The sequence below is a fragment of the Trichomycterus rosablanca genome, chromosome 23 (assembly GCF_030014385.1).
Source record: "Trichomycterus rosablanca isolate fTriRos1 chromosome 23, fTriRos1.hap1, whole genome shotgun sequence".
NCBI classification, from domain to species: domain Eukaryota; kingdom Metazoa; phylum Chordata; class Actinopteri; order Siluriformes; family Trichomycteridae; genus Trichomycterus; species Trichomycterus rosablanca.
The window spans coordinates 11673008-11698645 of NC_086010.1; the positions used below are offsets into that span (position 1 = coordinate 11673008).

The following is a 25638-nucleotide window of genomic DNA, read 5'->3' on the forward strand; positions in this document are numbered from 1 at the left end:
TCATCACAGATAATATTAACCAGTGTATTTAAAAAATAAACTAACCACATAAAAGGGAGCATCTTACTACTTATTAAGATTCCACACTTGTCAGCTATCAGCTGAATCAGTGATCCAACAATACAACAACAGAGACTCACAAAGTCATCTTTGTATCCCAGCCTCCTGGTGTTGTCTTTCTCCAGCAGAGCCTGCAAGATGGACCAGGCAGCCATGGACACGCCAAGTCGCTTCGACAGCTCCTTATGCAGGATGTTGTCGTACATTTCATGCGTGTCCCTACTGTAAAACGGAGGCTGTACAGGACAGTAAAGAAATGGCAGTTAATTACAAGCAAAATATACTTAAGAGCTGGTTTACAAGAGCGAGGAGGTGGACAGTTTCTTTTACCAGGCCGTAGAGCATCTCGTACAGTACAGATCCCAGACACCACCAATCCACAGTGTTATCGTACGGCTGTTTTTTTAAGACCTCCGGAGCCAAATACTGTCAGGATAACACAGACCAAATTTAGGATGAAGGGTTAAGGTACAGTTTATTTTTACATATTAGTTAATGCCACCGCATTAGATAATATGGTCAGGACTCTCACCACCACAGAGCAGGTATTATTTAGGTGGTGGATCATTCTCAGCACTGCAGTGATACTGACATGGTGGTGGTGTGTTAGTGTGTGTTGTGCTGGTATGAGTGGATCAGACACAGCAGCACTGATGGAGTTTTTAAACAACTCACTGTCACTGCTGGACTGAGAATAGTCCACCAACCAAATATATCCAGCCAACAGCCTCCCGTGGGCAGCGTCCTGTGACCACTGATGACGGTCTAGAAGATGACCAACTCAAACAGCAGCAATAGATGAGGTGGACCAACTAGGTAGGAGTGTCTAATAGAGTGGACAGTGAGTGGACACGGTATTTAAAAACTCCAGCAGCGCTTCTGTGTCTGATCCACTCATACCAGCACAACACACACTAACACACCACCACGTCATTGTAACTGCAGTGCTGAGAATGATCCACCACCTAAATAATACCTGCTCTGTGGTGGTCCTGTGGTGGTCCTGACCATTGAAGAACAGGGTGAAAGCAGGTTTAAAAAGCATGTAGAGAAACAGATGGACTACAGTCAGTAATTGTAGAACTCGGAACAATGAGGTGGTTTTATTGTTATGGCTGATCAGTGTATATATAATAATATTATTAGTCAGTCATACAGCAATACACATAATTAAACAACACTGCACACACTGGACTTTCTAATACTAATTAAGCATTGTGTAAATTCGATGAACTATTTAAGTATTAATGTTGACTATGTGCTTTCATTTATGACCATAATTACTATCCCATAATAAGTATTTAAAGCATGAGGCACCATGACACAAAGCCATCTCAGACTGGCCCCACTGACATGACAATGAGCTCATTGTACTTCAAACGCTTTTCCTGTCACCAGATCTAAATCAAATAAAGCTCCTTTAGGATGTGGCACAAAAAGAGATTTGCAGGATAAATGTGTACAGCTGACAAATCTACAGCAATCTGGAATGGATCATCAAACATCTTGGATTTATAATGTGTGCAAAGTCAGATTAAATGTTAAGAAACTTTTTTTATTTGAAGAAGTATGTAAAATCCATGCTACATTGTATTATGGCTGTTCTGTCAGCAGAAGGGTCTCAGGATAAGTAAGGTGTTCCAAATATAGTGGTCAGTGAGTGTATATTACAAATTTCTGAAGTTGATTTTAATGGCACTAATGTTAAGACAGGTTATACTATTGTTATGTGTTTTATTTTATATAATAGGATTAGTTAAAAAACAGATCTGCATAGGGTGGCCAGCCGTCCGGTTTTAGGTTGGACAGTCCGGCTTTTCAGCAACGCTACGCTAGGACGGACACTTAAAAATCCTCCTTTTGGAGTGAACTGGTTTCAGTTTTGATCAATATTATCTGTCATTGGCTCAGGTACATGTCAAAACAAATGCTTTGTATTTCATTGGTTTAACAGCCTCATTTGACTGCTTACAGTGCCAATCGCAGAAGGTCCGCCCTCTAAATGCTAGTCTGTGACTGGGTGGTTAAATTCCGCCCGCCCGCTCTGTTCTGCATACACCTCTACCTGGGTCAGTTAGTCAGCTCTCATGCTCAGGAATGCTGTGAAAATTTCGTGAGTCAAACAGTAATTTGTTATAGAATTCTTGCTTAAATTGGTCAAAAACTCTGTTATATGGGTTATGGTTTCATTCTGTGTGTTGCAGTATCGTGTCCCCCTGTTCCTAATATGACGTCCTCCTTTTTGTGACTATGAATATGGCCACCCTAGATCTGCATCACATCACAAAAATACAGTACATCAGCATAAGGTACATTTTAAAATGCTAAGAATTAGCAGCTGGATAAAAGAGGGCAACATGGAATGCTCTTTATTTTTCATGTATGCATTGTATACAGTGTATCACAAAAGTGAGTACACCCCTCACATTTCTGCAGATATTTAAGTATATATTTTCATGGGACAACACTGACAAAATGACACTTTGACACAATGAAAAGTAGTCTGTGTGCAGCTTATATAACAGTGTAAATTTATTCTTCCCTCAAAATAACTCAATATACAGCCATTAATGTCTAAACCACCGGCAACAAAAGTGAGTACACCCCTTAGTGAAAGTTCCTGAAGTGTCAATATTTTTTGTGGCCACCATTATTTCCCAGAACTGCCTTAACTCTCCTGGGCATGGAGTTTACCAGAGCTTCACAGGTTGCCACTGGAATGCTTTTCCACTCCTCCATGACGACATCACGGAGCTGGCGGATATTCGAGACTTTGCGCTCCTCCACCTTCCGCTTGAGGATGCGCCAAAGATGTTCTATTGGGTTTAGGTCTGGAGACATGCTTGGCCAGTCCATCACCTTTACCCTCAGCCTCTTCAATAAAGCAGTGGTCGTCTTAGAGGTGTGTTTGGGGTCATTATCATGCTGGAACACTGCCCTGCGACCCAGTTTCCGGAGGGAGGGGATCATGCTCTGCTTCAGTATTTCACAGTACATATTGGAGTTCATGTGTCCCTCAATGAAATGTAACTCCCCAACACCTGCTGCACTCATGCAGCCCCAGACCATGGCATTCCCACCACCATGCTTGACTGTAGGCATGACGCACTTATCTTTGTACTCCTCACCTGATTGCCGCCACACATGCTTGAGACCATCTGAACCAAACAAATTAATCTTGGTCTCATCAGACCATAGGACATGGTTCCAGTAATCCATGTCCTTTGTTGACATGTCTTCAGCTAACTGTTTGCGGGCTTTCTTGTGTAGAGACTTCAGAAGAGGCTTCCTTCTGGGGTGACAGCCATGCAGACCAATTTGATGTAGTGTGCGGCGTATGGTCTGAGCACTGACAGGCTGACCCCCCACCTTTTCAATCTCTGCAGCAAAGCTGACAGCACTCCTGCGCCTATCTTTCAAAGACAGCAGTTGGATGTGACGCTGAGCACGTGCACTCAGCTTCTTTGGACGACCAACGCGAGGTCTGTTCTGAGTGGACCCTGCTCTTTTAAAACGCTGGATGATCTTGGCCACTGTGCTGCAGCTTAGTTTCAGGGTGTTGGCAATCCTCTTGTAGCCTTGGCCATCTTCATGTAGCGCAACAATTCGTCTTTTAAGATCCTCAGAGAGTTCTTTGCCATGAGGTGCCATGTTGGAACTTTCAGTGACCAGTATGAGAGAGTGTGAGAGCTGTACTACTAAATTGAACACACCTGCTCCCTATGCACACCTGAGACCTAGTAACACTAACAAATCACATGACATTTTGGAGGGAAAATGACAAGCAGTGCTCAATTTGGACATTTAGGGGTGTAGTCTCTTAGGGGTGTACTCACTTTTGTTGCCGGTGGTTTAGACATGAATGGCTGTATATTGAGTTATTTTGAGGGAAGAATAAATTTACACTGTTATATAAGCTGCACACAGACTACTTTTCATTGTGTCAAAGTGTCATTTTGTCAGTGTTGTCCCATGAAAAGATATACTTAAATATCTGCAGAAATGTGAGGGGTGTACTCACTTTTGTGATACACTGTATATACGTATATATACGTATATATATATATATATATATATATATATATATATATATATATATATATATATATATATATATATATATATATACACACACATATACACACACATATACACACACATATATACACACAAAACCCCAAATCAGAAAAAGTTGGGACATTGATTTTGATTTGATTGCAGACAGTTTTAACCCAAGATATTTCATGTTTTGTCTGCTCAACTTCATTTCATTTGTTATTATTCCTCCATTCCTGCATTTCAGGCCTGCAACACATTCCAAGTTGGGACGGGGGGAAATTTAGGGCTAGTAATGATGTGAAAAAACTAAATAATGATGTGATTCCAAACAGGTGATGTCAACACATAATTGTAATTTTGAACCAGCATCCAGGAAAGGCTGAGTCTTTGATGAGCAAAGGTGATCAGAGGATCTCTAGTTTGTCAACAAATGTGTGAGAAAATGATTGAAATGTTTAAAAACAATGAACCTCAGAGAAAGATTGGAAGGGATTTGCATATTTCTCCCTCTACAGTGCATAATATCATTAAACAATTCGAGGAATTTCAGTGCGAAAAGGCCAAGGGTGCAAGCTTAAGCTGAACGCCCGTGATGTACTGTTGCACATCTTAAGACGTGTTTGCAGGAAGAATGGGACAAAATAAAAACTAAAACACTAAATCACTTGGTATCCTCGGTGCCAAAACGTCTTTTAAGTGTGGTGAAAAGGAATGGCAACAGTACAAAGTGGTAAATGCTTTACCGTCCCAACTTTTTTTGGAATGTGTTGCAGGCCTGAAATGCAGGAATGGATGTTTATTAATAAATAAAATAAAGTTGACCAGATAAAACATGAAATATCTCAGGTTCATAATTTATATTATTATTGTATATAATAATAATATGTCAGTAATGAAGTTAGTACATGATTGCTTGTTTAGACAATAACTGTTTCATAAACATTCACTCTCCGGTCATTCAAGCTGAAATATGGATTTAATATTTTTGCACTGCTAAACATTTATGTTAGCTTTCTTTGGTCACAGCAGCATTAATAAGCACTAATAAGATCTTCGTATACCAACAATGTCATAAGAATGAATCATACTGAAGAACTTAAAGCCTTTATTGTACTACTATAGCAAGCCACTTTTTAAATGTGTCAATTCATTATATTAGAGGCGACATGAACACTGGAGCTTTATGAATTTGTTTTTCATGGCAAAGCAGCCACAGTCACAGGCAGCCTAACTGATACATTTGGGTTTTCTTGAAAGTCGGGACACTAGTTGGCTAAAATTAGTCTGACAATAACAGTCTCAGGCTGTTTTTGATGTTATTTTTAAAGCTGAACTCATTAGTAATGAGAACCCAATGCTAGCACATACAATGACATTGCAGCGTGTTTAACTTTGCCACAGTGGCTTGGGGAATGGTTTCCTGTGTTAGTAGAACAATGTGTACAAAACAAGCTCCATAAAAAACATTCTGGATTTGATTTAAGTGCGACGTAGAAGAACTTAACTGGGCTGCATAGAAAACCTGACTTCAACCACATCCAACACATGCAGAATAAAATAAAATATCCAACATTATATTAACACTGTTCCACTTTCATACTAATGCATACATTTACATTTCCAGCCTTCAGCTGACGCTTTTACATTTACATTTTAAACATTTAGCAGTCGGATTTTATCCAAAGTGACTTTCAGTACAGTTACAGTATACAGTCTGAGCAATTAGGGTTTAAGGGCCTTCCTTAAGGGCCCAACAGCAGCAACCTGACAGTGGTGAAGCCTGAACCAGCGACCTTTCAGTTACTAGTCCAGTACCTAAACCACTAGGCTACAACTGCCCTAGAATACGATTCTTTTTTCCCCCAATATTCCTCCCAATCTAGTCATATCCAATTACCCAATTGCATTACATTTCCTCTCTACTGATGCTGATCTCCACTTCTGATTGAGGAGAGCGAGACTGACACACACCCTCCAACACGTGTGCAGTAGCCGACTGCATCTTTTTACCTGCATGCGGCGAGTTCATATGCAGATCAACTTTGTGTATGGAGAGCCACACCCTGACCAGCACATTATTCCTCCACTCCGTACAGGCGCCATCGATCAGCCAGCAAAGGTTGTGAATGCATCAGTTATGAGGTCCCTATCCGGCTCCCCACCCTGTTTGAACAACAAGCCAATCACATATAGCCACCCAGGCCAGCCGGATGGCAGAGCTGAGGTTCAAACCGGCGTGTTTTAGCGCTGCGCCACCTGAGCGGCCTACAATACGTTCTGATCTTTTTACATTGTCCACAAACTGTAGGTCATGTTCAGTATTTAATCTAGTATTTAATACACTAATCTAGTATTTAATACACAGGAGGGTGCTGATGTCCTGTGAAAGCCTTCATGACTTTGTTACCTGCTCGCTCTTCCTTTTAGTTATGCTGTAATAATTAGGGGTGCCGGAGTCTCATGCTACTCTCTGCAAAACTGACATTTTACTCTTAACGATTTCACATTGTAACTACATCTTCTGTTCTTTTACCCCGAGGTTAAAGACTGCACGTCGAGACTGCTGTGCCAACAATGCTGCTCCTGCTAGATGTGACGGACACCTGGCTTGTTTGCACCAAAAATGTGAAGAACTCACTACAGACTTTAAATAATGAAGAACTCTAATTATTTTTTGCTAGTTATAACTTTTTGTTTCATTTAATTTTGTGTATGTATGATTTGTGTAAATCCTATTTATTCAGATTATCCTCCAGGTCACCCAAGGATGATGGGTCCCTGCTGAGTCTGGTTCCTTTTAAGGTTTCTTCTTGTAATTTTAAGGGAGTTTTTTCTTGCCACTGTTGCCCTCGGCTTGCTCAACAGGGGTTTTTGGTCTGTAGGTCCTGGATTCTGTAAAGTTGCTTTGAGACAATGTTCATTGTAAAAAAGCACTACACAAATACAATTGACTTTACTTGAATGTCAATGTTCTTTCAGTTATTCTAAAAATATTACCTCAGGTGTCCCACAAAATGTAGTAGTTGTGTCGGCTTGAGACATCCCCTCTTTGCAAAGCCCAAAATCTGTCAAGACTATATGTCCCTAAAACGACGGAAAACAAGTTTAAAGTTAAAGAAGGGTTTTACCACAATACATGGCATTTAATCTAAGATAAAAGGAAGCTTTTATTCAGAATACTGATGAAAGGACTCTGGGCCATGAGCCAATTTTGCCACATTCTTAGTAACCTTCACCAGGAAATGCTAACTACAGCCTAATCTAATAATAGATCATCCTATTCAAATCCTATTCAACACATTCAAATGAGATACAGTCAGTAAGTAATGGTGATTCTCTGATGAAGACTTGTGTAACACTGTTAGAATGTCTGGCTCGTTAATCTCCCAGTTAAAACATTATATAAGGAAATGTGGCAGATTTATTCTTTAATGGTTTAGTAATAAAACTAAAGCAAAAAATACTTACTTGGTAGTCCAACAGGATATTTTCTGGTTTCAAATCCCTAGGAAAAACAATGATTTTTTTTTTTTACATATTTGTATAAATACTTAGCTATTCTCAAGAAGCTGAGATAACCTGCATTACAGTGATAATAATGATACAATGTCATGTTGCATAACTTGTTGATCCACATGTTGCCGTGGGAAAAGACAAGTCCAAAATGCATTAACACATCAAATAAACAATAGGTCATTTAATTATATTGTTGGAAGCTTAGTGGGTAAAGCTGTGGGTTACCAACTAAAAAATCCCGACTTACATTTACATTTTTGGCACTTAGCAGAAAAGTGCTTCCATAGTAAACATTAACTTACTGTAGTTTAAAAAGACAACAGTCCAATAATACAAATCTTCTGAACACCCTGTTAGTACCAAATGTGTTTATTTTACATTTATATATACAGTGTATCACAAAAGTGAGTACACCCCTCACATTTCTGCAAATATTTTATTATATCTTTTCATGGGACGACACTATAGACATGAAACTTGGATATAACTTAGAGTAGTCAGTGTACAACTTGTATAGCAGTGTAGATTTACTGTCTTCTGAAAATAACTCAACACACAGCCATTAATGTCTAAATGGCTGGCAACATAAGTGAGTACACCCCACAGTGAACATGTCCAAATTGTGCCCAAAGTGTCAATATTTTGTGTGACCACCATTATTATCACTGCCTTAACCCTCCTGGGCATGGAATTCACCAGAGCTGCACAGGTTGCTACTGGAATCCTCTTCCACTCCTCCATGATGACATCACGGAGCTGGTGGATGTTAGACACCTTGAACTCCTCCACCTTCCACTTGAGGATGCGCCACAGGTGCTCAATTGGGTTTAGTCCATCACCTTTACCTTCAGCATTCTCAGCAAGGCAGTTGTCATCTTGGAGGTTGTGTTTGGGGTCGTTATCCTGTTGGAAAACTGCCATGAGGCCCAGTTTTCGAAGGGAGGGGATCATGCTCTGTTTCAGAATGTCACAGTACATGTTGGAATTCATGTTTCCCTCAATGAACTGCAGCTCCCCAGTGCCAGCAACACTCATGCAGCCCAAGACCATGATGCTACCACCACCATGCTTGACTGTAGACAAGGTACAGTTGTCTTGGTACTTCTCACCAGGGCGCCGCCACACATGCTGGACACCATCTGAGCCAAACAAGTTTATCTTGGTCTCGTCAGACCACAGGGCATTCCAGTAATCCATGTTCTTGGACTGCTTGTCTTCAGCAAACTGTTTGCGGGCTTTCTTGTGCGTCAGCTTCCTTCTGGGATGACGACCATGCAGACCGAGTTGATGCAGTGTGCGGTGTATGGTCTGAGCACTGACAGGCTGACCTCCCACGTCTTCAACCTCTGTAGCAATGCTGGCAGCACTCATGTGTCTATTTTTTAAAGCCAACCTCTGGATATGACGCCGAACACGTGGACTCAACTTCTTTGGTCGACCCTGGCGAAGCCTGTTCCGAGTGGAACCTGTCCTGGAAAACCGCTGTATGACCTTGGGCACCATGCTGTAGCTCAGTTTCAGTATACAGTATACAGTATACAGTATATACAGTGTATCACAAAAGTGAGTACACCCCTCACATTTCTGCAAATATTTCATTATATCTTTTCATGGGACAACACTATAGACATGAAACTTGGATATAACTTAGAGTAGTCAGTGTACAGCTTGTATAGCAGTGTAGATTTACTGTCTTCTGAAAATAACTCAACACACAGCCATTAATGTCTAAATAGCTGGCAACATAAGTGAGTACACCCCACAGTGAACATGTCCAAATTGTGCCCAAATGTGTCGTTGTCCCTCCCTGGTGTCATGTGTCAAGGTCCCAGGTGTAAATGGGGAGCAGGGCTGTTAAATTTGGTGTTTTGGGTACAATTCTCTCATACTGGCCACTGGATATTCAACATGGCACCTCATGGCAAATAACTCTCTGAGGATGTGAGAAATAGAATTGTTGCTCTCCACAAAGATGGCCTGGGCTATAAGAAGATTGCTAACACCCTGAAACTTAGCTACAGCATGGTGGCCAAGATCATACAGCGGTTTTCCAGGACAGGTTCCACTCGGAACAGGCTTCGCCAGGGTCGACCAAAGAAGTTGAGTCCACGTGTTCGGCGTCATATCCAGAGGTTGGCTTTAAAAAATAGACACATGAGTGCTGCCAGCATTGCTGCAGAGGTTGAAGACGTGGGAGGTCAGCCTGTCAGTGCTCAGACCATACGCACACTGCATCAACTCGATCTGCATGGTCGTCATCCCAGAAGGAAGCTGACGCACAAGAAAGCCAGCAAACAGTTTGCTGAAGACAAGCAGTCCAAGAACATGGATTACTGGAATGCCCTGTGGTCTGACGAGACCAAGATAAACTTGTTTGGCTCAGATGGTGTCCAGCATGTGTGGCGCCGCCCTGGTGAGAAGTACCAAGACAACTGTATCTTGCCTACAGTCAAGCATGGTGGTGGTAGCATCATGGTCTTGGGCTGCATGAGTGTTGCTGGCACTGGGGAGCTGCGGTTCATTGAGGGAAACATGAATTCCAACATGTACTGTGACATTCTGAAACAGAGCATGATCCCCTCCCTTCGAAAACTGGGCCTCATGGCAGTTTTCCAACAGGATAACGACCCCAAACACAACCTCCAAGATGACAACTGCCTTGCTGAGGAAGCTGAAGGTAAAGGTGATGGACTAAACCCAATTGAGCACCTGTGGCGCATCCTCAAGTGGAAGGTGGAGGAGTTCAAGGTGTCTAACATCCACCAGCTCCGTGATGTCATCATGGAGGAGTGGAAGAGGATTCCAGTAGCAACCTGTGCAGCTCTGGTGAATTCCATGCCCAGGAGGGTTAAGGCAGTGCTGGATAATAATGGTGGTCACACAAAATATTGACACTTTGGGCACAATTTGGACATGTTCACTGTGGGGTGTACTCACTTATGTTGCCAGCCATTTAGACATTAATGGCTGTGTGTTGAGTTATTTTCAGAAGACAGTAAATCTACACTGCTATACAAGTTGTACACTGACTACTCTAAGTTATATCCAAGTTTTATTTCTATAGTGTTGTCCCATGAAAAGATATAATAAAATATTTGCAGAAATGTGAGGGGTGTACTCACTTTTGGGATACACTGTATATATATATATATATATATATATATATTAGGGCTGTCACGCAATTAACATTTTTAATCAAGATTAATCGCAATTAAAGAACCAAATTAATTAAGCATGTGCAAAAATAACAAAGCACAATTTGAACAGTTATGCACATTTTTATTGCAAGATCACGTTTACCAATAAAAAATAAATACATTATGATCAAATGATTAAATCTAAATTCTTTTTAGAAAGCCAGTCAATGCCTATATAGAGTTGTTAACAGCTACCCATCTTTCAGCCAGTTATTTAAAATGACAAGTCTGTTCACATTATCTGACAAAAGTGAGGATCTTTTCCTGTTCATAACCCTGCCACTGAAAACAGGCGCTCATAATATGAACCATTTGTAGATGCAACACCAGTGGTAACTAGGAGCTCATGGACCCCAGTGCAAAAAAAATGTTTGGGCCCCCTCAACAAATTGCATATGCTGATAGCTGATCAGAATGAATTAAAAGTACTCGCTCAGAAGTTACACTTCAAGTCCAAATTCCTGCGTCAGGTATTGTTAATGCACAGTTTCAGTTATTTTAATTTTACTTAACGAAAATATTGTAATGTAATAATAATATAATAACAACCTGGCGAGAGTAGCCAAGGGGGGGGGGGGGGCTGGGGGGCAGTGAGGTGAGTGGTTGAGTTCATGTCATGGAGGACCCCCCCTTCCTGCCATGGGCCCCAGTGCACCTGCCCCCCCCTCCCTCGTAGTTATGCCCCTGCGCAACACCTATAACATCCTGTCTAACCACATCGTTAACTTATGTTTAAGCAATTATACGGTCCATTGTGATCTATTTAACACCCGTGTTTGTAATGTTCCCACGACGTGTTCAGTTCATGGACTTTCCATCCAAATTTTACTGAAATAAAGTTAGACTGAGTCTGAGCTCATTTCACCTGTAACGCGTATCCATGCGTGCAGACGCCTGAGACAAATGCGTGCTTTCACCAAAGATGATATTAAAGCGTGAATTATTAACTGTAATTTTGTCTAGTGATTATTTCTCACGCTTTTTTAAAAATAAAAATGATTATTTAAAATACCCGATATTTCGCAATATAAAGCATCAGCAGCTCGAGTAATTTGTAACTGGAAAAGACGTGTGTTATCGCTACAGTATAAACACAATGTTGCTATGTTAAAGCAGCGCAAATTACCACAGAGACACATTTACGTGGCACAAACAGCCCAATAAAAAACTGTTTGATAAAAAATTTTTATCTTGATAAATGTTTTTAATGCCGATTACAATTTTATCATGTTCATTAATGCAATTAACGACAGCCCTAATATATATACACTACCGCTCAAAAGTTTGGGATCACTTGCAAATTTCCCTCTTTTCCAAAGAAAAACACATTTTCATGCAATTCACAAACAATTTAGTCCATTACACAATTATTTTAAATGTATCAGATGATTTTTGAAGAATGAAAATGTTTGCATTAAAGCCTATTTTTGTATAGAGGCCTATTTTGCATATAGTCCTATTATCAGCCATTCTTAGTCCTCTGCCTCAATCTCCTGGTTTGGCTGCCAATCCAAGTTAAGAATGTTATTAGGCTAATTGATTGTTAGGAAACCCTTTTTTAATTTTGTTGCACAGCTGAAAAACGTTATACTAATAAGGGAGCATAAAAGGGAGCACAACATTCTAGGTTAGTTTAGTATCTGAAGCATCAGCAGTTGTTGGCTTGCTTACTGGCTCAAAATGGCCAGAAAGAAACAATTTTCTTTAGAGACTCGTCAGTCTATTGTTGTGTTAAGAATGGAAGGCTACTCAATGCGAGATATTGCAAAGAAACTTAAAATATCTTACCATGCTGTTAACTACTCCCTTCAGAGAGTAGCACAAACTGGCTCTAATAAGGACAGAAAAAAGAGTGGGAGGCCCCGATGCACAACTGTACAAGAAAATAAACGTCTTAGACTGTGCAGTTTGAGACAAAGATGCCTCACAGGTTGTCAACTGACAGCTGCACTAAATGGAGCCCGTCAAACACCAGTGTCAGCATCAACGGTGAAGAGGTGACTTCAGGATGCTGGACTTCATGGCAGAATTGGCAAGAAAAAGCCATACCTCACACTGGCCAATAAAAAGAAAAGACTGCGATGGGCCAAAGAGAAAAGACATTGGACACTGGAAGATTGGAAGAAGGTGTTGTGGACAGATGAGTCCAAGTTTGAGGTCTTTGGATCAAACAGAATAACATTTGTGAGGCACAGGAACAATGAAAAGATGCAAGACCAATGCTTAATGCCAGCTGTCAAGCATGGTGGAGGCAGCGTGATGGTCTGGGGATGCTTTGAAGGTGGTAAAATAGGAGATTTATATAGAGTGAATGGGATTTTGAAGAAGGAAGGCTACCACAAGACATTGCAACGCCATGCCATACCCTGTGGACAGCACTTGATTGGAGCCAATTTCATCCTACAACAGGATAATTACCCCAAAACACACCTCCAAAATGTGTCAGCAATATTTAAGAAATAAGAAGTCAGCCAGAATTTTGACTGTAATGGAGTGGCCAGCACAGTCTCCGGATCTGAACCCTATTGAGCTGTTGTGGGAGCAGCTGGACTGTATGGTACGGAGGAAAACTGCATCAAGCCAATCCATGTCATGGGAGATGCACCAGGAAGTATGGGGTGAAATCCTCGAAAATTGACAGCTAGAATGCCTAAGGTCTGCCAGGCTGTAATTGCTGCAAAAGGTGGCTTTTGTTGATAAAGGCTAAATTTGAAGTACACAGTCATCATTTCCATCAAAATAAATTTTTTTTACTTAGACAATGTCTGCATGTCCTGTTTATTAGCTATATTTCCTAATCTCATGTGTGTTTTCATTGAAAACAAGAAAATTTCACAGTGATTCCAAACTTTTGAGCGGTAGTGTATATATATATGAAATGATGAATGTAATGAATAACTACCGTTGAGGTATTTGAATGTAACCAAAATGTGTAAAACATGACGTTAAAACAAACAAACATAAGCTTACAGTGTTCTGATACTGCCTACTGCAGTAATGCTGTGCTCTCTTTGACACCCTAAACTAAAGTCCTCCTGATTATATGAAGGAAACTTTTCTGCTGTGCCACTTAAACCTTGATGATGTCATAACATTTATGAATAGAAGTCCAAGTGAGTGAACTACAAACAGCAGTTCATGAAGACACAGTAGCTGTATTCATGTGTAAACACATGCCAGCCAATGCTCTCTCTTGTTGTAAAGGAGCGGTTGCGGAATAGGAAAGACGACATTCTTTGGGTGGAGGCCAGCAACACCTTGGCAGAAAATCTGGGTTTGTTTGTTTGTTTATTTCATAATGTCATGTCAGCTGCTATGGCTAATATCATGGCTAGCTACTAGATTCAGTCTTTAAACGCTAAAGTGGGGGGGTCGATTTACTTTCTTTACTTGTGCATATGGTGGTTAGAGTGATTGTGTAACTACTATGAGGGTGTAGAGTTTTAATTGTTTTTTTAATAAATAATAATCGAATGTAAGCTGTTTTTGGGGGGGTACTGAGGTAAAGATTTCTTTGTAGCTGTTTGTATTGTAGAATTTTGTTTCAATAGTGTTCATCTGTTGGCATGAATAGAGGATGTGTTTAATAAAAGATCTTGATCCACAGAGGGGACAAAAGGGGGCCTGGTCTCCTTTTAGCAAGTAGGTATGGGTCAATTTGGTGTGTTTTATGTGGCATCTTGTGTAGATACTTTCCCACCATTTTCTGGGGTATTGCACTCTATCCATTTTTATGGTAGGATGGATCTTGTAGAGTTTGTTGGTGGAATGTGTTTCCCATTCTTTTTGCCAAGCTGCTGTGGTGTATGCTTTTTTATATATATTTTGACTATTGCATTTTCTCCCCCTTTTAGCGCATCCAGTTGCCCGATTGCGTCATGCTTCCTCTCCACCAATGCCGATCCCCGCTCTGATTGAGGAGAACAAAGCAAACCCATACCCCCTCCGACACGTGGGCAGCAGCTGTATGCATTTTATCACCTACACTTTGACGAGTGCAATGCGGATCAGCACTGTGTTTGGAGAGACACACCCTGACAACACTTATTTGCCCGACTCTGTGCAGACGCCATCAATCAGCCAGCAGAGATCGTAATTGCATTAGTTATAAGAGTCTCTATCCGGCTTAATATCCCACCCCTATCTGAACAACAGGCCAATCGTTGTTCATGTGGCCGCTCAGCCCAGCCAGCAGGCAGAGCTGAGACTCGATACGATGTATTCGAGATCCCAGCTCTGGTGTTCCAGTGTGTGTTTTCCCGCTGCGCCACCTGAGCGGAGGTGTATGCTTTTATAATTGGTCTGAGATTAGATGGCGTGTAAGGGCATTGTTGAGTAAAGGCCACAGCTTTTTAGTTGCTTTAGTTTTTGAGTGATGATTGCTATTATCGGGGTTGTGGAATTAGAAAGTTGAGCTGCTGGCTATCTTGTATGTGGCCTAAGACTAGTTGTATGACTCGAGCCTCTGCCGTAAAGATAGAGCAGTGGTTTAGAAATTAGATTCCCAGGCTAAACTGGCCGACTGCTATGGCAGCGGTGGAAATATGGGTGAAAATCCCAAAAATGAAAACAAAACTAGGAACCCTTACAAAAATGAAAAGCTCTAGGATGGGGTGATATTTTAAATGCTTAAAAAGGTCACTAAAGTCCGCTCGGGTGGCGCAGCAGTAAAAACACACGCTGGAATCCGAGCCGGGATCTCGAATACATCGAATCGAGTCTCAGCTCTGCCTGCTGTCTAAGGCTGAGCGGCCACATGAACAACGATTGGCCTGTTGTTCAGATATGGGTGGGATTAAGCCGGATAGGGTCTCTCTCTCGTAACAAATGCAATTACGCTGACCTCTGCTGGCTGATTGATGGTGCCTGCACAGAGATGAGAAAAGAGTGCTGTCAGGGTGTGTCTCTCCGTACACAACGCTGAGCCGCACCGCACTCGTCAAAGTGTAGGTGATAAGATGCATACGGCATGCTGCCCATGTGTCGGAGGGGGCGTGGGTTAGCTTTGTTCTCCTCAATCAGAGCAGTGTTCGGCATTGGTGGAGAGGAAGCATGACGCAATCGAGCAATTGGATGCACTAAAAGGGAGAAAAAAGGGAAGAAAATGCATAAATAATAAAAAAAAAAAGGTCACTAACCTGTAAACAATGTTAAGAGAGTGCAGATAGCCTAAAGCACTCGCCATCTCAGCAATATAGAACCTTGCTCTGGGCTCAGCAAATGTTCTCTCTTTTTGAAGGTGGAAGAAAAGCTAAAAACAAAACATCAAATTAAATACTAATTTTAGGTTCATACACATGAAACAAAACGTTACTCAACCATTTCCAAGGCAAAGGTCAGTCTATCTAAAGCTTGTCGTGTTTATACTCCTACACTGAGGTTTCCTACTTAACGCTGAGTAGGTTAAAATGGCCAGAATCATGTGCTTATTCGTAAAGCTGAGCTGTCTGTTCGTCTAGTACGTCAGCACAGGGATACCACACTGCACAACTTCTTCCTCATTCTATTACATTTAATAACAGTACAGAATTTTAAGCAAGACAAGAAAATCACAAGCACACCCAGCACACTTCCTCAAAATGTATTTTTATTGCAAGATCATGATGAATAGATTTTACTGGATAAGTTCAGTATTATTAGTTCTTAGGTATTTTCCCTAAGCTTCACCTCCTCTGCTGTTCTATCTTTAGTTTCCCAAAATCAGGTGACGATTCTCATGTACAACCCCAAATCAGAAAAAGTTGGGACGGCAAATAATAGAAAATTACTTTTTCCAAAAAAGACCTGGAATGCTGATTCATCTGACCACAACACACGTTTCCACTGTGTGATGGTCCATCCTAGATGCCTCCGAGCCCAGAGAAGTCGACGCCGCTTCTGGACATGGTTAACATAAGGCTTCTTTTTTGCACCGTAACGTTTTAAGTGGCATTTGTGCATGCAACTCTGTATTGTAGTGCTTGACAAAGGTTTGCCAAAGTAATCCCTCACCCATGTGGTTATATCAGCTATTGTTGAGTGGCGGTTCTTGATGCAGTGCCGTCTGAGGGATCGAAGATCACAGGCGTCCAGCCTTAGCTTGCGCTCTTGGCCTTTACGCACTGAAATTCCTCCTGATTCCTTGAATCGTTTAATGATATTATGCACTGTAGAGGAACGAATACATGAATCCCTTCCAATCTATCTTTGAGGTTCATTGTTTTTAAACATTTCAATCATTTTCTCACACATTTGTGGACAAACTGGATCCTCTGATCATCTTTGCTAATCACAGACTCAGCCTTTCCTGGATGCTGCTTTTGTACCAAACCATGATTACAATCACCTGTTGACATCACCTGTTTGAAATCACATCATTATTTAGTTTTTTTACCTCATTACTAGCCCTAAATTGCCCCCGTCCCAACTTTTTTTCGAACGTGTTGCAGGCCTGAAATGCAGGAATGGACGTATATTAACAAATGAAATGAAGTTGACCAGACAAAACATGAAATATCTTGGGTTTAAACTGTCTGCAATCAAATAAAAGTCAAAGTAATGTAAGGAGCACTGCATTTTTATTTTATGTGCATTTTCCATACTGTCCCAACTTTTTCTGATTTGGGGTTGTACATTATTTACAAGGAAAGAAATACTCACTTCTCCCCCATTGATGAAATCCAGGACAAAATACAATTTATCTTTCGTCTGAAAGGAGTAGTGCAATCCTACTAGAAATGGGTGCTTGATGTTCTTCAGCAGCACATTGCGCTCAGCCATGATATGTTTTTGCTGTTATCAGTGTTTACAGATATAAAAAAACAGAAAATGATTGTATGGTTAATGACATTTAATAATAATAAAAATAATAAATTCAACTTATATAGCAGCGCCTTTCATAGTATCCAAGGATGCTTTACATAGGAATCATAATCACAAACAAGATCAAACAGATACAGAACAAAATGAGTGAAAGTGCTGGGTAAACAAGAACGTTTTTAGAAGAGATTTAAACTCAGAGAGAGAGGAAGGGAGACAAAGAGGGAGAGGAAGAGAGTTCCACAGTGTAGGGGTCAACCTAAACCTTGGAGCTAACCAGGAGACCAGCATCCAACGACCTTAACCTACGAGCAGGGACATAGCGGTGTAGAAGATTAGCCAGATACAAGGGGGCCAGACCAGAGATGGCACGTAAGTCGCACGCACAGCGACTTCAGACTCGACTCGGACTCATTTCAAATGACTCGGATTTGACTCGTAAAAAATTACTTAGCTAAATTAACATTAGTTACATGTGACAATTATACTGTATTTATATACTGTATATATATATATATTTATACAACAGTTAGTTCCGACCTTACAATCTGATTGGTTGAGAAGCGTTCTAGCCGTGCTGATATTCGTGATAACAGCACGGCCTTTTCACACCACAACTGTATTACTCCGCTGACGCGTTGCCATTAACGACAAGCTTCATGCACACAAACGCGCACGCAAGGCGACACAGACTTTATTCCCCGATCGCGTATTAAATCCGTTATCTGATACACAATCTAGCGCACTGTGTAGGGAACATAAATCAATTGTCTAATTCACAATCTACTGCACTATGTAGGGTACATATATCCGTGATCTGATACACAATCTAGTGCACTATGTAGGGAACATAAATCAATTGTCTAATTCACTATCTAGTGCACTATGTAAGGAACATAAATGCATGATCTGATACACAATCTAGTGCACTATGTAGGGAACTTTAATGTGTTTGTAACGCGAACAGTTAGCTTAATAGTCCAGTTAGCAGCTCCTAAGAGTTCTGTTATCACCCATATCCTTTGGTGTGTGCGAGAGGTTTTTTATTTCTTTTTTTCCCTTCGGAGGTTCTTGCCTTTTTATTCTTGTTGTTCTTACCTCCCTGAAATGAGTTTTTGCAACTTGGGATGTCTGCTTTGTAGTGTTAAACTTTTGGCGGAAGGTATTGTCAATATTAAAGCATATTTATTATGAAATTCAGGGCTTCGCCTTCGGCTCGTGCCTGCGACCGAATCACAGCCGTGATGTTATTCGCGATAACACACTCCCTCTCGTGTTTTATTGCTTAAATATACTGTATGTGTGTGTGTGTGTGTGCGTACAGTAAAGCCCAAAATTATTCATACCCCTGCCAAATTTTGACTTAAAGTTACTTTTATTCAACCAGCAATTTTTTTTTTTTGGACCCGAAATGACATAGACGTCTCCCCGAAGAAAAGGCGATGTACAAGAGGCATCATTGTGGGAAAAAAATATTTCTCAGCTTTTATTTACATTTGAACAAAAAGTGGCATGTCCACAATTATACATACCCTTCTCAATAATCAATAGAAAAGCCGTTATTGGCTATTACAGCAATCAAACGCTTCCTATAATTGCTGACCAGCATTTTGCATGTCTCCACTGGTATTTTTGCCCATTCATCTTTAGCGATGAGCTCCAACTCTTTCAGGTTGGAGGGTCTCCTTGCCATCACCCTGATCTTTAGCTCCCTCCACAGATTCTCAACTGGATTCAAGTCAGGACTCCGGCTGAGCCACTGCAAAACGTTAATGTTTTTGTCCGCTAACCATTTCTTCACCACTTTTGCTGTGTGTTTTGGGTCGTTGTCGTGCTGAAATGTCCACTGGTGCCCAAGGCCAAGTTTCTCTGCAGACTGCCTGATGTTGTTGTTGAGAATCTTGATGTATTGCTCTTTTTTCATGGTGCCGTTTACTGTGATTAGGTTCCCTGGTCCATTGGCTGAAAAACACCCCCAAATCATTAGGTTCCCACCACCTTGTTTGACAGTGGGGGGGTGTTCTTAGGGTTGAAGGCTTCTCCTTTTTTACGCCAAATGAAGGATACATCATTGTGGCCAAACAATTCAATTTTTGTTTCATCTGACCATAAAACAGAAGACCAGAAGTCTTCTTCTTTGTCCAGATGAGCATTTGCAAAGGCCAAGCGAGCTTTTGTGTGCCTTTTCTGGAGAAGTGGCGTCCTCCTTGGTCAGCGTCAGTGGAACCCAGCAGTGTGCAGTGTCTGTTGTACTGTCTGCCTTGAGACGTTGCCACCAGCAGAGCCCAGATTCACCAGGATGGCCTTGGTGGTGATCCTTGGATTCTTTTTCACCTCTCTCACTATCCTCCTGGCCGGCACAGGTGTCAATTTTGGCTTCCGACCACGTCCTCTGAGATTTTCCACAGTGCGGAACGTCTTGTACTTTTTAATAATACTTTGCACTGTAGCCACTGGAAACTTGAAAACATTTAGATACGGCCTTATAGCCCTTTCCTGACTTGTGAGCAGCCACAATGCGCAGCCGCAGGTCCTTAGTGAGCCCCTCTGTCTTAGCCATGACTGTCCACAAACCAACTGCATGAAGCGTCGCTCCCTACTTAAAATGGTGGAATACCCTACGTAGTGCACTTCACAGTATCAGATAATGTGAATGGAACGTGCCTACAGAATTGGCGCTAATGATTTTAAGAACCGCTTTCTGAACCAATCAGACCTTCTGATTGTAATTGTTAGTAAGAAATGCTGTTATTTGCATGTATTAAGTTTGCAGCGTCACACAGATGTTTGTCAATGAAACGCTTGATTGGCTTTATAACGAGTTCATGTTTTCCTTCACAACCGGGAAAAGTTTGGAGGTTTTTAATTATAAGCACATTTACAAAATAACAGATTCTATTCCTAATGGGACACACGGTTATAAATTTAATAGCATCTGGAAGAACATAAGCTAAGGTAAGCAGTATTATGGATTTTTTTGCTGTGTTTGGGATTTTGGCCGCTGTGCCGTAATTTGCAATGAAAACAAAACATCAGTTTAAGCTTTTAACTGGTACCTAGGAAAGTAATGGCACTAAGTAAAACGGCAAAATACAGTCGCTAATCTGATGTTGTTTTTTATCTGAACTTACATATTATTTGTTTGTTTCTACGCTACACTTGCATTATATGTTTTGTGTATATTATATTGACTCGTGACTTGACTCGGACTCTAGCCTAAAGACTCGTGACTCGACTTGTATTTTGTGACTTATGAACATCTCTGGGCCAGACCACGAAGTGCCTTAAAAGTGAGCACTAAATTTTGTATTGAATACGCTTATTGACTGGGAGCCAATGGAGTCCTTCTAAAACCGGGGTGATATGCTCAACTCGTGAACAATCTGCAGGGGTCAGAGGGATTTTGAGGGAAGCCCATAGAGGAGAGAATTGCAGTAGTCTAGTTTGGAAGTAACAAAGGCATGTCCCAGGGTCTCAGCAGCTTTGAAAGACAGAAACAGACACAGTCGAGCGACATTTCAAAGCTGGAAGAAGGCAGACTTAGCCAGTGAACCTATATGTGGCTCAAATGACTGGAGAGGGTCGAACAGAACCTCAAGATTACGTGCCTGGGAAGAATACTTAACAGGGATACCAGCAATAGAGAGGGATGTGTTAGTGAGAGAAGAGACAACAGATTTAATATTTAAGATGACACTCTATGGATCCCGAAGGAAATTGCAGATAATCATTTAGAGCCAATGATGAGATGAGATACTCAGTCTTATAAGCATGAATACAATAGTATAAAAATAACTTTAGGTGTTAGATGTTTACCTCTCTTCTTTTTAAAATGATCTTTTTCTGCAGGACTTTGATTGCGTAACACTTCCCATCTCGTTTCCTCTTTGCAAGTAGAACCTGTTGGTGTGAGAAAAGTAGTAGTTGGTTAATAGCACTGTATGAGTGCAAAAATGTATAGCTCTCATTTCTCAGTGGGAAATCCCATTCATATTAGCTTCTAACCACATACTCGGTTTACTTGGGGAAAAAAGGTTTCATTACCTACAGAACTGATACTATCACAATTCATGTAGTGAAGTGGTAAACACACATTACCTTAAAATCCACTGTAAAAACAAAAGCACTTGCCTTTAAGCCTAACATTTGTCTGATTGATAGAATAATGCATCTTAAAGGTGAAATATGCTGAAATAAGTACTACTATAGCTCCAGCATCATCAGCTGAATACAATTATTTATTTATATTAGATCAGCTGGATGGCGGAGCTGAGTTTCGATCCGAGAAAGTGCAATTTAATGTGAAAGTAAATCCATGCTAATGTGGGGTTAATATTGTTTATAAATAATAACCAAAATCACTTAATAAAACATTATAATAATTGAAAATGCCCTTAAATGACCTTCCATACATTGTTGTGTGTGTTGTTCTCATCCTAAATATGACTTTTATAGTACAAATATGTAAATATCATACATAGTCAATGGTGGTCACTCACGTACTTCAAAAAATCACCATCCCCCACATAATCGTTAATAACAGCACTTAAATGCAGCGGTTGGTATTGGTAACCGTTTTGTTAAATGAACACTACTAGAATATCTGAATTATTTGGCATAAATGATCACATTTTAAAGTTTTAATTGTTTAATACATAAATCTATTATAAATTACTGTAACTGTTTCAAAGTTAGGCAGTCTAGAATAAAAAAATAAGTCATTTTTGTGGCAGAATCCCAAATGCAGTTTTACTAAAACAAGTGCTTTACATACACTGACAAGGCATAACATTATGACCACTGACAGGTGAAGTGAATAACACTGATTATCTCTTCATCACGGCACCTGTTAGTGGGTGGGATGTATTTGTCAGCAAGTGAACATTTTATCCTCAAAGTTGATGTGTTAGAAGCGAGAATCATAGGCAAGCGTAAGGATTTGAGCGAGTTTGACAAGGGCCAAATTGTGATGGCTAGATCTGACTGGGTCAGAGCATCTTCAAAACTGCAGCTCTTTTGGGGTGTTCCCGGTCTGCAGTGGTCAGTATCTATCAAAAGTGGTCCAAGGAAGGAACAGTGGTAAACCGGCGACAGGGTCATGGGCGGCCAAGGCTCACTGATGCACGCGGGGAGCGAAGGCTGGCCAGTGTGGTCCGATCCAACAGACGAGCTACTGTAGCTCAAACTGCTGAAGAAGTTAATGCTGGTTCTGATAGAAAGGTGTCAGAATACACAGTGCATCACAGTTGCAGGGCTGTTTTGGCAGAAAAAGGGGGACCAACACAATATTAGAAAGATGGTCAATAATGTTATGCCTAATCAGTGTAGGTATGTAAACTGTGCATCAACATTATCAGAAAAATGGCATGTTAGTTCGTTTTCTAAAAGTATGAACTTTTTTAAAACTTTAATTCTTTGCATAAGTCTGCATGACAATGGACGTGTATTTGTCACTACCAATTGACATTTATTAGTTTTATATTTCATTACCATTACTGATGCTATTTGTTTTTAAAGGAGTAATTATTATTTTAATTATTTTGAGCTCAGGTGCCACAGCGGTCTATTATGCTGGCCCACTAGCACTAAGATCTGGGTTCAACCGGCCAGGCATCTACACAGACATGATTGGCTATGCTTGATCTTTAACCCATAATAAAATTTTATTATTAAAGCAATGCATTACATTTAAAAAAAACATACCTTTCCAAAACTCCCTTTTCCGATCACTTTTAGAAAATCAAAGTCAGTGGGTTTTGCACTGAAAAAACATAAATAATATTAAAATTATTTTCTAATAAATAAATCCATATTATTTCTTAGCCTTAGGTTACAATGCACACATTAGAATATAAAGAACACCAATATGAAAACTGCACATACTGGGGATTTGCAGATGGTCCGAGGTTGATATTTCTGGATGTAGAGTTATTCTGCAAAGATAAACAACAGTTTAGCTTAAACTTTACTATAAACAATATACATTATGTGGCAACATAAAAGTGGACACCTGACCATAAGCTTTGTGGGCATCCTATTCCAAAACCATGTGCATTAACATGGAGTAGTGCTCCAGCACAAGATTTTCTAAACTTCATAGTATTTATTTATTTATTTATTATATTTTAACGTCATGTTTTACACACTTTGGTTACATTCATGACAGGGCAGTTAGTTACTGGTTACACAGGATTCGTTAGCTCACAAGTGTAATATCAAACACAGTCATGGACAATTCAATGTCTCCAATTCACATCACTTGCATGTCTTTGGACTGTGGGAGGAAACTGGAGCACCCGGATGAAACCCACGCGGACTCCACACAGAAAGGACCCAGACTGCCTACCTGGGGATCAAACCCAGGACCTTCTTGCTGTGAGGCGACAGTGCTGCCCACAACTATTGTTGAAACCAGATCAGCTGAATCTGAGCAACCAAAGGCCAAACCAAAGCATATTTTTTATTTTATCTTTCACTAGTGTAGTGTGGATGCCAAAGGCAGTTTTTATTGATAGAAGAAGCAAACAATTGCATAATCAGATCAGAGAGTTTATTAATATACTATGCTGCCAGTCAAAATAATACCAGCTTTAAGCCACAATTTAGTGGTTCCTGATTTCATGATAAAAAATGTTTTCTATTTTATTTATGCATTTTCTCCCATTTCTCCATAATTTAGCGTAGTCAATTTGTTTTCCGCTGCTGGTGGATCCCTGATTGCAGTTGAGCTGGGTATATTGCTGCTCATGCCTCCGACGACTCGCGTGCAGCCCTTAGCGGAACCCTTTTTCACTCTGCACAGGCGCCTCTCTATCTGCCGATCAGGGTCCTTACACAGCGTTTGAAGAGCCCACCCACATAGTCCGGTCATCCCACCCTAGCAAAACCGTGTCTGCTGCAGGCACTACCAATTATGCCCGCTAGATGGCGCCCAGCCGACCGGCGGCAACGGCGAGTTTCGAACCGAGTAGTTCAGAATCCCGGTGCTGGTATGCTAGCGGACTATCCCGATGCCCCATCTGGGTGCTCAGGTGATGAAAAATTTTATCATCCAAGATCAGACACTGAACCCAGCAGTCAAAACTCAAACTACTTTTTATAAACTTTTCATTAGTTCTTTATACAGAGAAATGACTTGATGTGTGACAAACCCTCTCATCTTCATCATCTGAGGCATCTGAGAAGTTTTTTGATTTGTCCATCTGAAGAAAATCTCGGACATCAGGGCTACATGATTAAACAGAAGAGTAATAACATATTAGCTTTACAATACTTTTAGTCACTACTTTTAGGAGTAATATTAGTTAACCAACAATGAAAATAAATTTTGCATCAATTTAGGAAATAAAAAAGTGTTATTTGTAGACATAGTATGTATTCAGAAGTAGGTAGACACCCAGTGAATAACATACATACCAGTGACATAACATGACATACAGTAATCAACATACATACCAGTGGACTACAGCAATATGAAAAAAGCCTATTTTATATTTGTAATATTTATGCAGTTTTTTCACTACTACAGTTTCAGATCTATAAACAATATACAGTGTGAAGCAAAGACAACTGAAATAAACACAAAAATACAGTTCTTAGGCAAACTTTAAGTTTTTTTTTACTCTAGGCCATTTGTTGTTATTTTTTTTTATATATGAAAAGTAAAACCAAGACATTTCTGCAAAGAAAAACAAGAGTGAGTCAAAATTCTTCCACAGCGATGTAAAATACTCATCACAATTTACTGCATATGTTTGATTGCAGTTGTTGCTGTTACTAGGTTTAGGAGGCAAGTACGTTTTCACATGAATGATATACACAGATCAGCCATAACATTAAAACCACCTCCTTGTTTCTATAATCATTGTCCATTTTATCAGCTCCACTTACCATATAGAAGCACTTTGTAGTTCTACAATTACTGACTGTAGTCCATCTTTCATGGTCAGGACCCCCACAGGATCACTAAAGAGCAGGTATTATTTAGGTGGTGGATCATTCTCAGCAC

General features: G+C 40.4%; 1 protein-coding gene across 1 annotated transcript in view; it reads right to left on the minus strand.

The window, feature by feature from the left end:
- Nucleotides 1–25638, minus strand: part of sgk3 (serum/glucocorticoid regulated kinase family member 3) — a 53506-nt gene that overhangs the window by 4384 nt on the left and 23484 nt on the right. The window contains exons 6-15 of the mRNA XM_062985614.1: nt 24782–24857; nt 23514–23563; nt 23334–23391; nt 21447–21530; nt 17472–17603; nt 15971–16083; nt 7588–7624; nt 7117–7203; nt 391–486; nt 141–296 (exon numbers count right to left, since the gene is read on the minus strand). Of these exons, the coding sequence (XP_062841684.1) occupies nt 141–296; nt 391–486; nt 7117–7203; nt 7588–7624; nt 15971–16083; nt 17472–17603; nt 21447–21530; nt 23334–23391; nt 23514–23563; nt 24782–24857 (889 nt within the window). The remainder of the gene's footprint in view (nt 1–140; nt 297–390; nt 487–7116; nt 7204–7587; nt 7625–15970; nt 16084–17471; nt 17604–21446; nt 21531–23333; nt 23392–23513; nt 23564–24781; nt 24858–25638) is intronic.